The following is a 13,128-nucleotide window of genomic DNA, read 5'->3' on the forward strand; positions in this document are numbered from 1 at the left end:
CGCCCGAACTCGGATCGAATGCAACTGTAGTTCAGATATGGAGAAGAAGGAAGTCTCAATGTCTCGGCCAGGAGAAAATAGATGCATCGAGACTCTCTCAGGTCTCTGATGCGACCATTATCGTTTTCAACACTTAGCACCGGGAATGACTCCCAGGTCCGTGATGGACGGGTTGATACATGGATGAAACATGTATGTTTCGACTTTGAAAGCTGTCTTGAAAGTTGTCGCCTGACGGTAAGGCTACTCCTGCACATTCTGGGAAGATAGATTGCAAGTAGATTGCTCATATTCGGTCCAGGTGGAGATTGCCAATCCGCATCCGCTCGGAAAGACCCGCTGATCAACCACAGGACGTCATGGCTTTGAGTGGTTCGTGTTGAGGAGTTTTACGAAGGGCGAGTGGGGGCAGCAGTGAGAACACAGACATTATCTACTTCTAACAGAGTTACAGAGGGAGTGTCTGACGAATGTCTGATTGATTGATACTGTCCAACCCTTTCTGAAACAGACGAACCATCAGGCTGATTCATCCTCCCTCTTCTCGCACGATCATCGATCCCTATTTGTTCGAGTGCAGCGCCATCAGCGTGTGCGCCATTTTCCTCCGCAAGCGCCCACTGAGGATTCTGCTCCGGTCAGCCACAATGTAAACTCGCTGGGCGATCGTTGCCAGTACGAGACACAGACCCCACCTGTGCATTGTCGGAGACCATCATACGCACGGCTGGTGATGCCGTTGAGCAATAGTATCCCGGGCCCTTGGTGGGATGGGAGCTCTGTGTGTGGAATAAGGTCATCCGCAACAGAAGAAAAAAAAAATCTAAACCCCGCAGATTTGGGACTATCGGTTCATCCGCTTCAGTCACGGGAGCTGGTGGCGGTCATTCTTATGAAAATGTTTATTCCTCACGCGAGTCTTTATAATCCTGGAAATGCCCTCCGTGCCCTTCTGATCTTTCTTTGCTTTTGCGGAAATAGTACTCCGTATCCTAAAGCGATCGTCTGTCATCATCACTTATGTTCAGCGAACAAATGCCTTTACCTCGTCTGACAGCATCTCCGAACACACTTCCGTTACTGTCCGTCCGCTTCTGTTGACTCGGCGCTGCACTGGGCACCACAGAAGCAATCCATTCCAAGCAGCTACACCGACCCTCGAAAATGCGAGACATGCCATCCAAGTTCATTGAAATCCTCGATCCCTCAGATAACCTGCGCTTCTCCGACTCGGATGTGCGCCTGGAAGATGTCCTCGCCGATCACGAGGCCATCGTCACTCGACCTCGGTCCGCCACGAAGATCAGTGACCGATCAGATCGGGATAACTCCTCCTCGCCGGCGCAGCGTTGGAAGAGACTGAGCACGATCTTAATCACCCCGCGACGACCTTCCACATCGTGATCGCTATACTACGGCCCCAGAACCGAGTTCTGGGATAATTCCGTTATCTTGCGACGATTAGACGGATACAAGAGACTACCACCTTAGACACGGATATCTAATACACACGACGATACGTTATTTTGGATTACCACAGAATAGTTGACTGGCTCAACACAAGGGCTCTTCTTGTTGGTTGGGGCTTTTGGAAATCCCCTGTTGCGATAATGACGTTACGAAAATGAGTCCTCCAATACCCCGTGCATTATGCTTTGCACTCTTCTTCCTCCCTCTTCATAGGCGTCAGCTGGGCTAAGACACGCAATCCTTCTCCATCATGTACTACTACATTTGTCTTCTTGGATCATCCTGCGCCACTGCATCCAACCAACTTCAGACAGACATCCAATGTCGCCACTGCTGGCGTGGCCTGTACAGCATGATTGCAAATCATTCCCACGTGCATTGACATACCTGTGGATAGATAGAGTGACGGATAGAATGGGACACATTGCGTACTCGGTGGAGTGCAAGGGTTTATGTCGATCCTGATCGTCCGTGTTGGTCAGGCATGCCGTTGATCCGGACGTACAAGCGAACTATATTTAGACTTACGAAACTAGAGCAAATATACGCTTGAATGACACGATCAAATTACCCAGTATCTCGTCTCCCTCTTCTTCAAAGGTAATATTATCTTGAAATGCATGCCAACGCCTGTGACGTCATGGGCGTGTGCTCAGCCCCGGGGTGCCTTGGCGCCGAACATGTACCTTCCTCCATGTATGATGATGACGATGAACACATCAAACGCGATGGCCGGGTTCAGGAAAATGGAGGGGATGGAAGAGCCAGCCAGGAACCGGAATACAATCGCCATGGGGAGACTGTTACTGAAACCGCCCCCATGGTATTTGAGATAAACATAGGTACACTAGTCAGCAATAGCTCAGCAATGCCACAATTCATGAATTGCCATCCCCAGCGCATGCAGTCCCGAAGCTGTTCCTAGTTCCTCAAGAGGAAGCATGAGCGGATCCCCAGAAACAGCCTCAGGGTTGATCTCAACAGTCTGAGCGCGTGCCCCTGCAGAGAAGCCTTACGCAGATGGGATGGCTGATGTTGATGTCGCTGTTGCTGTATCGGCGAGCCGTCTTGCTTCCATTTCTGGGTAATCGGCGCTCGTAGCTGTCGATGTTGCCAAGAACGAAGACGATTGGACTTCTCTTGCGAGTTGCGCAGTCACCACCTTGCCTCTTTGCGGAGCAGGGTAGCGATGTGACCACGCCTCCCTTCATCAACAGGGTGGGTCAGGCCTCGCGGTCTCCTTACATTCGGGGCTTGGAAAGATTCCTGGATAGGGCTGAGCTGTTAGATAGAGTGCATTTGCATCCCGACGCGTCTTGCGCTTGTGGCTGTGGTTCTCCGAGTCTACCTCCCCTCTACGCTGAAGAATACTGGAACTATTGAACGCTTAGAGGACAGATAAGCTTATGGTTGAAACTGACGGAGAGAGCGGCGGGTGCACAGTGAGAATATGACTTAAATAATGAGATTCTGATATAGCTATTTCTTTGGTCCTTTTGGATATACCTTGACGAGCCCATCTACTCTCATGTCTGCCGCCTGTATGTCAAGCCTCAGGCGACCAGCAGTCTATCGGCCACCAGACTAGAGCAGTTCGAGGTGGATCTGGATCAGCTCATATCTATTCTGGCCATTACAGTCGCAACTTACTCAGAGAATGCTCCCATATGTAGCATCATAGAGAAATCCACGATCAATCCGCATCATTTACCCAGGGGTAGTGTTTGTTGATGTTGTCTAGATGATGCGTTATCAGTGACGTCACGGTATCCCGCGACACATCAACCATCACCACTCGAGTATCGCTCTAGACGTCGTTCGGTTTATACAAACCATCAATCGCAAGAATGCCTCCGAAGCGCACGAAAAAAGCTACCTCGACAGCCAAAAACCCTCCATCTCCCCCGCTGTCTGAGAAGAATGCCACGACAACCCACGAACCTGACCCTAAGCGCGAGCTCGAGTCTACTGACCATGCCAATCCACCCAGCTCCCAACAAAGCGAGGAGATAACTGACAGCGTCCCCTTCGACCCCGACGAAGAGATGCCCGAGGAAACAGAACACACCATTATAGAAGAAACAGACAGACAGAACAAACCCAGCTACGCAGGCGGATACAACGCCCTCAAGTCATTCAAGGGACAGGTGTACTCGGGTATGGCGGTGGGGGGATCCCACACCTGGACCTACGACGCAGGGACCTGGAAAGAAACCAAAGAAGAGCCGGATCTGTGGCGGATCGACTACAGGACCAACAAGCGGCGAGCCCGCAAGGCGCCGGAGGGGAGCGGCGCCCCCGTCGGGACGGAGTACCACTGGCTGATTGTGGCGCATCAGCATGTGAAGAAGGTGGATGCGAACACGTACGAGACGCATCTGACGGGGTCCAAGTACAAGCTGGCGTACAAATCTGCGTCGTCGAATTCGTGGTCGATTCCGACGGTGAAGAAGCAGCGCGAGAGGGAAGTGGAGCTGCTTGAGGATGCGAAGCAGAGGGTTCAAGGACTGCCGCCGGTGTTGACGACGGAGAAGGTTAGAGTGGAGAAGCATGAGAAGGGGCAGCAGAGGTTGGATAGCATGTTTACCAAGGCGGGGAGTGCGGATTCGCCGTCGAAGAAGAGGAAGATTGATACCACTTAGTCGGGTTCACGTGTATTCTAATGTAGTTGTTAGTGAGTAACGATACCAAGAAGGTCTGCGGGATTGGTACTTACACTATGTTCTGTACTAGATACTCATTATCTGAGTGGTAAATGCCAATGCTGAATCAAATGTTCTCAAATACCCGTAAGGGAATTGTACCTCCTATAGCAAGTGAAGATGATTCCTGTTCCAAAAATCTCGCATTGACGTACTCCTTCATCACAACACTCCATTCAGGTCAAGAATTTCCAGGAATAAGGGCCATTGCAGCCAAGAACGGCTAAATTACGGTTTAATTGTGCCCCCGCAACTCTCGGGGTAGTAACAACCGATACCGTCTTGGCTACACAAAGTCTGGGGTATAAAGCTCCAGAATGAGGGATCCGGAGTCAGTGCAAGTTCAAACTATCAATTGCTCTCAATATGCGGGGAATCACCTCGTTTTGTGCTGTCTTCCTTGCTGCTGCGGCGCAGGCCAGATATATTGTGCCCGGAGGCCGATGGCGAGATACCAACGGGGACCTGGTCAATGCTCATGCTGGAGGTCTTCTCTATGACGACAAGTCGGGCAAATTCTGGTGGTTTGGCGAGTACAAGACTGAAGGCCAGACGGAGGGTGGCGGGGTCTCGGTGTATAGTTCGGAGGATTTGGCGACGTGGGAGCCTCATGGGTTGGCTTTGAGTATGATCTTCAGTCACCTTTGGTAGTGTCTGGCTAATCGTCTGCAGAACCGATTGAGGGACATCCGTACATCTCCCCTGAGCACATCATCCAGCGTCCGAAGGTGGTCTACAGTGAGGAGTCGAATAAATATCTTGTATGATCATCCTCTCCTACTATATGCGTCTGCTAACGGACACCAGATGTGGTGGCATGCAGATAATTCCACTTACGGCTGGCTATTGCAAGGATTCGCAACTTCCGACAACATCACTGGGCCGTATACTTTTGTTGATGCCACGGCACCGCTGGGCAACTGGTCGCAGGATTTTGGACTCTTCACCGACTACAAGGATGGCCGCTCCTATGCGCTCTACTCGAACGGCGACAGCAAGTACGGACGCGACGTCTACCTTACCGCGTACAACAAGAACGTCAGCGCGCTGGAGGAGGTCGTCTACCGATTCCCAAAGTTTGACCTGGAGGCGCCGACCATTATCCAGACGGAGAAGAGTTACTGGGCGTTAATGAGCCACAAAACTGGCTACCGGCCGAACAGTAAGTGCGCGGAGCCTTGACGGTAACTGCCCTGACTGACCGAGAAGACGTCGTTGCGTTCCGCGCCGACTCACTCAGTGGTCCCTGGTCCCAGCCGTTTATGGTTGCGCCTCTGAACACACGCACGTTCAACTCGCAGTCTGGCTTTTCTCTCCGGATCAAGGGGACGAAGAAGACGACATACCTGTACATTGGCGATCAGGTAAGTCTATCCTTCGAAAGATGAATGAAGGGTAACGAGTACAGTGGGACTCCAACTCCCTCTGGGAAAGCCGGTACATCTGGCTTCCTATGGATATTGATGAGAACAAGAAGACGCTCGACCTTGTCTGGAACGACGTCTATGATCTCAACGTGTATGTAGTCAACCAATTGAATAAAGAAATACTAACGGGACCAGCAAAACCGGGGAGTGGAAAGCCATCCGCGGCAAGACATACACTGCCAAAAAGGCCAAGACGAACGGCGATGCGTATAAACAGGAAGCTGTATGTCCTCCACCGTCGGTGACAGCTCAGTCGAAATGCTAATGGAGTAGAACTTTGCAACCGACGGGGTCATTCTGACCGGGATCTACGGCAATGACAGTACAGTGACCTTTGAAGGCATTGAAGGAACTGGCAAACCACAATGGGTGTCTTTCTACTACCAGAGTACGTCCTCTTCCCCTTATCAGAATCCAAACTAACGTTATAGACACGGATGATATGGGGTTCGGAGATCAACGTAAGTTACCCAATGGACCAGAATCAGCAGCAACGCTAACAGTACCAGCGGGGGGCTCGCCCGATCGCATCGGTGGCTCATGGCAGCTCCGTCGCATCAGCAGCGTCGTGGTCAACGGGAATACCTCGAACGTGGAGACCCTTTATCAGAGGGATACGCACAAGAGCATCATTCTCTCCACGCCGCTGCTGCTGACCCTCGAGAAGGGCTCGCATAACACTATTACCGTCGGAGGATTGTACAATGGATTTGATTACAAGGGGGCAGACCTGGATAAGATTGTGGTTTATCCGCCTGAACCTTGATAGTGGTAGTAGTAGATGTAGTATTAGATTATTCATGTGTAGTAAAAAATGGCCAGCAACAGGGTGAAAAGGATATATATATAGTTACACGAAGAAAATACTGGACAACTCCTTCCTATTCTTCCCATTGTGAAAGAGCTATCATGCTAGAAGTATACCTTCAGCATATAGTTCAACTATTTCATTTCATTATGAACATCCCATTAATCCTCATTTTATAACCAGCGATAAAGCTAAAAGCAGTATTTCGTCGGGTTACGGTAGGAGCATCAGATAGTAGGCCTGGATATAAACCTTAACTCCAGTGGCAATATCAACAAAAGGACTGGTACCTCAGTGGTAGAGGGTGAGATTGCAATAACATCGCAAGATGTACTGTAATATCTTGAGGTCCCGTGTTCGATCCACGGTCAGTCCTAATTTTTTGTCTCATTCTTGGCCCGTCACTATTGCCAAGACGGCTTCTCCACTAGGCTGTGATAAAGATTGTTTTAGCTGCGAATTCTCATCCAGAGTGTTTCTCATCCGTATTCATTATGTTTTATTGTCCTGCGAGTGAGGCAATTCAACTTGGGTGCCCCGGCCCATTCTGTCTCGTTGGGAGGGGCTGTAACATAGACACAGAGTGCATGATGCGCCCTGCGTATTTAGGAACAGGAGTTGATCATGTAGTATGCTCCACTCCAAATTAAAGACCCTATCTTAGAAACATAATCTTGGCGACAACAGCGTGGTGCCAGCAGGGTGTATGGACTGATCTGCATGCTTGCACAACGTGCATCAATACGGCTGCCTGATCTCTGTCTGTATATATTAACAAGATGCGATATTATATATACTGTGCGTTTAACCACTCGCTAACAGACCCGCAGATCATGCATGACGAAGTACACAATATGATGAATATGATATCATATCTGTAAAATCATATACATGCAATTGCTATAAGGCCCCCCCATCATCCTCGCCATTATTTTCATCAGTTGCCAGCTTCGAAAATGGGCGAGCGGATATACGAACTTGACCGACAAGGCGACATCACCTTTGTCGTCTACGATGTCCCAGACTCCCTCCCGCAAACTCTCGACCAACTGCAACCCTTTCTGCTGGACGGTTCAACACCAGTAATCACCTCCCCTGCAGCAGCAGCAGCAGCAGAAGAAGAACAAACCACTGAGAACGAACAACCCCAAGCAGTCCTTAAAATCCGCGCCTCCTCCAAGCACCTCAGCCTTGCGTGCCCCCAATTCACCCGCACCCTGCACAGCGGCTTCCAGGAATCCCACTCCCTCCATGAAAAAGGCCATCTGACGCTTGAAATCGACAACTGGGATCCCGCTGCCTTTCTCGTGCTAATGCTCATCCTCCACGGGCGCACACGGCCCGTTCCCAGGAGACTAAGTCTCAGCAAACTCGTGGACTTCGCCATCCTGGTCGATTACTACGAGTGCTACGAGGCGGTCGAGGTCTTCACTGATATGTGGATTACGGCGCTGAAGAAGCCCTCTCCGGCGATGCGTCTGACCTCGCTTGCCCAGGCGGAGGAATGGCTGTTTATCTCCTGGGTGTTTCAGCACCAGCAGATGTTTGCGCAGGCGGGCGGGTATCTGCTGCGGACATTGACCGGCAGATTCTGTTCCGAGTTGCCCGTTCCGAGGCGAGTGTGCGGTATTGTTTTCGAATTTTTTCTATCTGCGGGTTCATGGGCAGGTAGCTGATGGAGCTAGATGCGATCGATCGCGCGCGGGAGGATGCTATAACCAGGATTCTTGATAGACTGCATGGCCGGCGCGCGGTGTTGCTCTCGGACAAGGTGCAGTGCTCGTATGAGTGTGACTGTATGCTTCTGGCCGCTCTCACGAGGCACATGCATCGACTGGGGATCCTCGACAGGCCGGCGCCGCCGTTTGAGGGGATTGCGGCCGAGCAGCTGGCGAAGGAGGCGCCGGGGGTTCTGCTGCCGCGGTGGTATGAGCGTGGCGGCGAGATGCAGCATTCCTGTCTCGCGACGCTGGATTTCAATTCATCGCTGAAATGTTCGGGGGATGTGGTGAAGGTTGTGCAGCTGGAGGAGTTGACTGAGCTGAGGAGGAAGGACTGAGTAATCACGCAGCCAGTCAATCTGCACTTGAACACGGCTATCCTTTGAATTTGTGAGGTAGTATTCAGCTGGTCAGGCTGATTAAGCTGATTTGTTTGACTTGCCGTCGCTAGGGATTGCATGGCTAGGAATTGCATGGCACTAATTGAGACCAGGTAGGGTAACTGGTACATGGTGCATTTCTTTCTGTTGCTATGATGTTACGATTGCCTACCGCGTGCGGTATGCTAAGGTACGTACCTACGATGATGCTACACAGGTATAATAACTGTTCTTGTGTATTGACTAAGATTCGTTCTTGTTGGTAACACCAGTGCCCATCTCTAGGTAGGGCAAATCATATTAAATACATAGCATGAGCTCGTCAGGTGTCATTCGCAGAACTAGACCAGTCAGATCAGTCAGGTCAATCATTTAATCACACTATCTGGACAGAACATACTGGTTTGGAGGTAGATTAGATCTGCTGCTTGTGAGCCTCGGCCTTGGCGTCATGCTTGGACTCGTGGGCCTTGTCGGTGAGGGCATCCTTGGCGGCGGAGGCGCTGCACAATATTAGAGACTGCTGCAGGTTCTTGTAGAACAATAAGGAACTTACCGAGTGCCAATGGGAGCATCGGAGTCCTTGGCGACCTGCTTGTTGGCTTCCTTGGAGGTGCCGTGCACGGCCTGCTGCACGCTCTCGCTGACGTAGTTGACACCCTGCTTGATGGACTCCATTGTGGTTGTTGTTTTGGATTGTAGAATGGATTAAATCGAATTGAGTAGTAGAGATTGATTGTTTGACTGTTTAATTGTTGCTTGTTGAGAGGATCGAACAGAGGACCGAACAGGAGGTTCTATATAAGAGGTTCGGCAAGATGATGTCACCTATACCAGGCCGAAATGTCGTGATGTCATCGACGTGCGCCAAGTATTGGATGTGCAACATTCTGGAATTAACTTGGCAAAACAAGATTGGCTGGTAAACGTATTGAGTCGCATCTCAATAAGAATTTATGGTACCTAGATTTGGAGTTAAGTCATACATGCTGCGTCCCAGCCACAGGTGCTGTAGTAGGAACACAAAATGCACCAGACCACGCTCCACCCAAACCACAAACTTGGCCTCTCGGTCCCCCTGTCTCCTCGGCTTGCACTGGCATTCCGACCATGGCATGGACTGCCTTCCCTGGTAGATCGGATCTTTCACCAGTAGCGCTAGGGTAAACAGGGTCGTGTCCAGAATCACATGCAGGGCCCGGACAGATGCTGCGTAGTGGATTCCGCTGGACTTGGCTGTCGGTGTTGCTGATGCTCATGCTGAAGGTGTCGCGATGGCTCGCGGCCGGCCCCAGATCGACGGAGATGCACTTGCCGCTGTCAAGCTGGAGTTGCAAATCCCAGCTGCCGAACCACATCTGGCCGCAAAGGTGACCAAGATGACGATTGGGCACTCACTGCAGGGCCCAGAGGATCTCGGTGCCGGTGGGGATGGGGATCTCCACGAGGCGCAAGATCTGGATCCGGAAGATCGACGATGACGTCGGTTGCGTCATGGCTCGGCTTGGCGAGGAGGTACTGGAGATGGAACGAGTCAGTTCATCCGCTAGGGCCCGCAGTAGGCTAACACTGGGCGCAACCACGTACGGCAGCAGCGCAAATGCTTCGTCCAATTGCTGGGCGTGTGGCCCAGGAGGCCCCGGGTCTCACGAAGGAGTGCTTTTGTTGTGCGCCGACGTCAGGCCGGAGAGCACGATACTCTGGGCAACGAGGACATTGCCTGTCTACCTGTTACCGAGACCGAATAGCCGAAATGTGGTGTCTGTGATGGCTGTCATGGTTGCAGCTCTCATCAGGTTGGTCAAGACCATCTGAAGGACGAACCCAAGGACAGTCAGACCCGGACGCAACAGTCATGGCCTTCGTATTTTTTACCAACAACTGGCTTACGGAGGAAAGCAAATGTTACAGAGCTGACAAATGGTTCCGATTGTTCTTGTCGGTTGCGTGTCTCCGTCGTCTGGAGCCTTCAAGTCACCGGAGTTCGTGGACGTCAACGACCACCAGCTCCGGTGGCAACAAAAGTACCTGTCAAAGGGATTCTGCTGTCCAGACACTGTTTCAACTCATAACAGTGCAATGCCAAAAGCATGATTCCAACTGAAGGGGGTGTGTGGTGGAGTGATGGTGGTTGGACTATCTGCAGTCGTCATGTCTTGTATGAAATCATCAGGATTCCCTTGTCAAGAAAACAGCACAAGCACTACACCCATCGACTGCCCGACACCGACTCTCCAGCCCTCAGAGAACGATGGACCGGCCACCGCACGCCCTTTCCATCGATGAGCGCTGCCAGCCCTCCGCGACTCTGCCTTCCATATGCAAAGGCATCAGGGTTAAACCGCCTTGTTTGGACGCTCGACTCCAGGCGTGCTGGTGTGCCCTGGATGCCCTAGTGACGGAGACGAACCAGACCCGCCTCGAAGCCGCTGGCGGACGAGCATGTCAAGGCGCGCGTGAAGCAGCTACATATCGATGACTATTGAAAAGACAAGCACCGAGCTGCTGAGACACAGCCAGCTTTACCAGTGTGTCGGCTGGAGACATGGAACAGTCTATGGCTATGAGAAACATGTCGGGATTTGCTATTGACTCAGGTTACGGCAATGACATCAAGTTGCAACTCCCATCTCATCATTGCTTCTCCTGCTCATGCAACCAGTCTACGTGCGCCGGATGAAACGGGAAACTCAGTAACATACGTCCATGACTCCGTTAAGCGGCACATGAATCGTTAGGCTACATACAGTCCAGTACCTCGTCTGTTTGACCCCGTCTGGTTCACGCGAATTGCTCCAGCGCACAGAGAATGATAAGCGACCGCAGCTCATCCGAGTCGGCAAAACCCGCATTCGTCACGCAAGTCGCCCGGAGGTCGTCTATGGCGAACTTGGAGAAAAGCATTTCGAGCGAGGGCTGCTGGTATTGGCCATTCGGGAGCTGCCCCCGGCCCGTGAGGTCACCAACAGGGCCCAAAGTTGACAAAGCGTCAGTGATGCCTGGCGAGCCGGGAGACGCGGGGGTGGCTTTGCGCCACTCGTCTTCGGTGCGAGCGCTCCACAGCGCTTGATCGCAGGGCAGCGGCATCTTCAGAATGAGCTCATCGTTGAGGGGCTCGTAGTAGGGCGATTGGCGCCGGGAGTGGAGATCGCGGTGGCTGAAGAAGTGGACAATGTTGGCGAGGAATATCGTGCGGCGGACGGTTTCGGCCACGGCCCATGTGACCCAGGAGCTGTTTGCGGTGCTGTGGCCGTTGGGGAATGGCAGCAGGGCCGTATCGTGCAACTCAAGGTGCGACCGCGAGAAGCACTGGGTCATCTTGGAGAGAAAGGGCGATTTCAGCCCTTTTGTGCGGCGCTTCTGTTTCCAACTCTCGGACTCGTCGACGGGCGCGATGCCCATCTCGAGGATCTCGTAGAGGAGCATGGCGTGCAAAGCGTCCCACTGTTCCATGCACTGGTAGGTGGGCTGGCCAGTCAGTACGACCCGAACACCCGAAGGAAGTGCTTACATATGACTCGATCAAGCTTTGCCGTTGCGCGTCCATGGCTCGCTTGACGTATCCGGCGGCGTCTTTGACGCCCAAGGCACTTCCGCAGCAAATGGCCATGGATGTGTGGGGCAGAATCGTCATGTCCGCGACTTGCTCGCTGAACAGGGTGCGGTGCACAAACGGACAGTAGAAATCGTCCTGAAGCAACAGTCTCGGATACTGTGCCAGCAGACGGATGTAGTTGGATGGCTGCACCCCCGGCACGTCGGGACTGCCGCCCAGACCGGTCAGGGATGTATTGGTGGTCCCTGGACCTGGCGGCACCATGGAAATCTCCCTCGGCGTACTGAGCGGCTGCGACGAAGCCGATGCCCTCGGAAATGTGCGGCTCGGATGGCTGGTCGGGATGGCCAGTGCCGGGTCCACAGTGACTTCGTCAACTAAGCCTGCTGACGAGGGCAACGAGGGGAAATCGAGGGGATCCACGGTCCAGATGACGTTCGGGGAGCTCCACGAGTCGAAACTTTCGGCACTGGGACCACCCAGCATGCTTCGCGGGCTCCATAGCGACGGGAAGTCTGTCGTGCTCACGCGGGTTTCATCAGGTCTGGGATGATCTCTGGTCGACGGGGGCGAGGAGTCGGAAGAGTCAGAGACAATGGTGGTTGCTGTGTTGACCGTAGACACGTATTCGCAAGGAATGCCCCGTTTGGCACAGCGCGAGCAGATCGGCTGGGTGCAGCAGCATTTGGTCTTCGCTAGCACGCAGGCATTACATGCTCTGCGGCGTATCTTGGGTTTGTTCGCCCGCAGACATCGGCGTCGATGGCGCAAGAGGAGGTCACCTGGGGTCCATCGGTCTAGACATCAGCTCAGATGCAAGAAGATGGAGACTCAACAAACGGCATAGCACAAACGTCGTTGGTATGTTTTGAAGCAGGAGTCGCACTGGTGAGCCTCGTTGGATGATTCGGACGCCGGCATGGTCGAAGGGCGGCATCAGGAGACAGGAGACAAGGAAGAACAAAGACGCCGCGGAGTGCCAGGTTAAAGTGAATAGACTCGGGTCAGAGAGTAAGCCAGAGAACCGACATATCCTGTTTTTTTTTTTTTTTTATCTTCTCGAT

At 52.4% G+C, this 13,128-nt stretch overlaps 8 protein-coding genes and 1 non-coding gene across 9 annotated transcripts; 4 read left to right on the top strand and 5 right to left on the bottom strand.

Moving 5' to 3' along the window:
• Positions 1 to 585: 585 nt before the first annotated feature.
• On the bottom strand, positions 586 to 1,190 carry AFUA_5G14160 (uncharacterized protein; the record flags this gene model as incomplete). The annotated part of the gene is made up of 2 exons (XM_748148.1): positions 586 to 779; positions 1,046 to 1,190. The coding sequence occupies 2 exons, from the start codon at positions 1,188 to 1,190 to the stop codon at positions 586 to 588; spliced, it is 339 nt and encodes a 112-aa protein (XP_753241.1).
• Positions 1,191 to 2,122: 932 nt separating this feature from the next.
• Positions 2,123 to 2,681, bottom strand: AFUA_5G14170 (uncharacterized protein; the record flags this gene model as incomplete). The annotated part of the gene is made up of 2 exons (XM_748147.1): positions 2,123 to 2,317; positions 2,487 to 2,681. 2 exons carry the CDS (start codon positions 2,679 to 2,681, stop codon positions 2,123 to 2,125), a joined length of 390 nt encoding a protein of 129 aa, XP_753240.1.
• Positions 2,682 to 3,033: 352 nt separating this feature from the next.
• AFUA_5G14180 (uncharacterized protein) lies at positions 3,034 to 4,241 on the top strand. The gene has a single exon (XM_748146.2). It carries the CDS (start codon positions 3,318 to 3,320, stop codon positions 4,110 to 4,112), a length of 795 nt encoding a protein of 264 aa, XP_753239.1. The 5' UTR covers positions 3,034 to 3,317; the 3' UTR covers positions 4,113 to 4,241.
• A 223-nt stretch (positions 4,242 to 4,464) lies between these two features.
• On the top strand, positions 4,465 to 6,365 carry AFUA_5G14190 (uncharacterized protein; the record flags this gene model as incomplete). The annotated part of the gene is made up of 9 exons (XM_077804898.1): positions 4,465 to 4,797; positions 4,845 to 4,933; positions 4,980 to 5,334; positions 5,382 to 5,536; positions 5,581 to 5,690; positions 5,735 to 5,822; positions 5,873 to 5,987; positions 6,031 to 6,060; positions 6,109 to 6,365. Exons 1-9 carry the CDS (start codon positions 4,539 to 4,541, stop codon positions 6,363 to 6,365), a joined length of 1,458 nt encoding a protein of 485 aa, XP_077661034.1. The 5' UTR covers positions 4,465 to 4,538.
• Positions 6,366 to 6,641: 276 nt separating this feature from the next.
• AFUA_5G14200 (uncharacterized protein) lies at positions 6,642 to 8,744 on the top strand. The gene is made up of 2 exons (XM_748144.2): positions 6,642 to 8,033; positions 8,093 to 8,744. The coding sequence occupies exons 1-2, from the start codon at positions 7,364 to 7,366 to the stop codon at positions 8,464 to 8,466; spliced, it is 1,044 nt and encodes a 347-aa protein (XP_753237.1). The 5' UTR covers positions 6,642 to 7,363; the 3' UTR covers positions 8,467 to 8,744.
• On the top strand, positions 6,688 to 6,783 carry tC(GCA)3. Its single transcript has 2 exons — positions 6,688 to 6,723; positions 6,748 to 6,783. It is a non-coding gene (tRNA).
• A 179-nt stretch (positions 8,745 to 8,923) lies between the features above and the next one.
• Positions 8,924 to 9,186, bottom strand: grg1 (putative glucose repressible protein Grg1; the record flags this gene model as incomplete). Its single annotated transcript, XM_748143.1, has 2 exons — positions 8,924 to 9,011; positions 9,065 to 9,186. The coding sequence occupies 2 exons, from the start codon at positions 9,184 to 9,186 to the stop codon at positions 8,924 to 8,926; spliced, it is 210 nt and encodes a 69-aa protein (XP_753236.1).
• A 302-nt stretch (positions 9,187 to 9,488) lies between these two features.
• Positions 9,489 to 10,365, bottom strand: AFUA_5G14220 (uncharacterized protein; the record flags this gene model as incomplete). Its single annotated transcript, XM_748142.2, has 4 exons — positions 9,489 to 9,818; positions 9,907 to 10,026; positions 10,096 to 10,236; positions 10,333 to 10,365. The coding sequence occupies 4 exons, from the start codon at positions 10,363 to 10,365 to the stop codon at positions 9,489 to 9,491; spliced, it is 624 nt and encodes a 207-aa protein (XP_753235.2).
• Positions 10,366 to 11,289: 924 nt separating this feature from the next.
• AFUA_5G14230 (Zn(II)2Cys6 transcription factor domain-containing protein) lies at positions 11,290 to 12,985 on the bottom strand (the record flags this gene model as incomplete). The annotated part of the gene is made up of 3 exons (XM_748141.1): positions 11,290 to 11,976; positions 12,020 to 12,861; positions 12,919 to 12,985. The coding sequence occupies 3 exons, from the start codon at positions 12,983 to 12,985 to the stop codon at positions 11,290 to 11,292; spliced, it is 1,596 nt and encodes a 531-aa protein (XP_753234.1).
• Positions 12,986 to 13,128: the final 143 nt, after the last annotated feature.

This window comes from Aspergillus fumigatus, chromosome 5 (genome assembly GCF_000002655.1).
Source record: "Aspergillus fumigatus Af293 chromosome 5, whole genome shotgun sequence".
In the NCBI taxonomy this organism is placed as follows: domain Eukaryota; kingdom Fungi; phylum Ascomycota; class Eurotiomycetes; order Eurotiales; family Aspergillaceae; genus Aspergillus; species Aspergillus fumigatus.

Bases quoted from the DNA above. Each gene is read 5' to 3' on its own strand.
- AFUA_5G14180 (XM_748146.2), top strand. From the start codon at position 3,318: ATGCCTCCGAAGCGCACGAAAAAAGCTACCTCGACAGCCAAAAACCCT.
- AFUA_5G14200 (XM_748144.2), top strand. From the start codon at position 7,364: ATGGGCGAGCGGATATACGAACTTGACCGACAAGGCGACATCACCTTT. The intron at 8,034-8,092 runs GTATTGTTTTCG...TGATGGAGCTAG, and splicing joins CGTTCCGAGGCGAGTGTGCG to ATGCGATCGATCGCGCGCGG.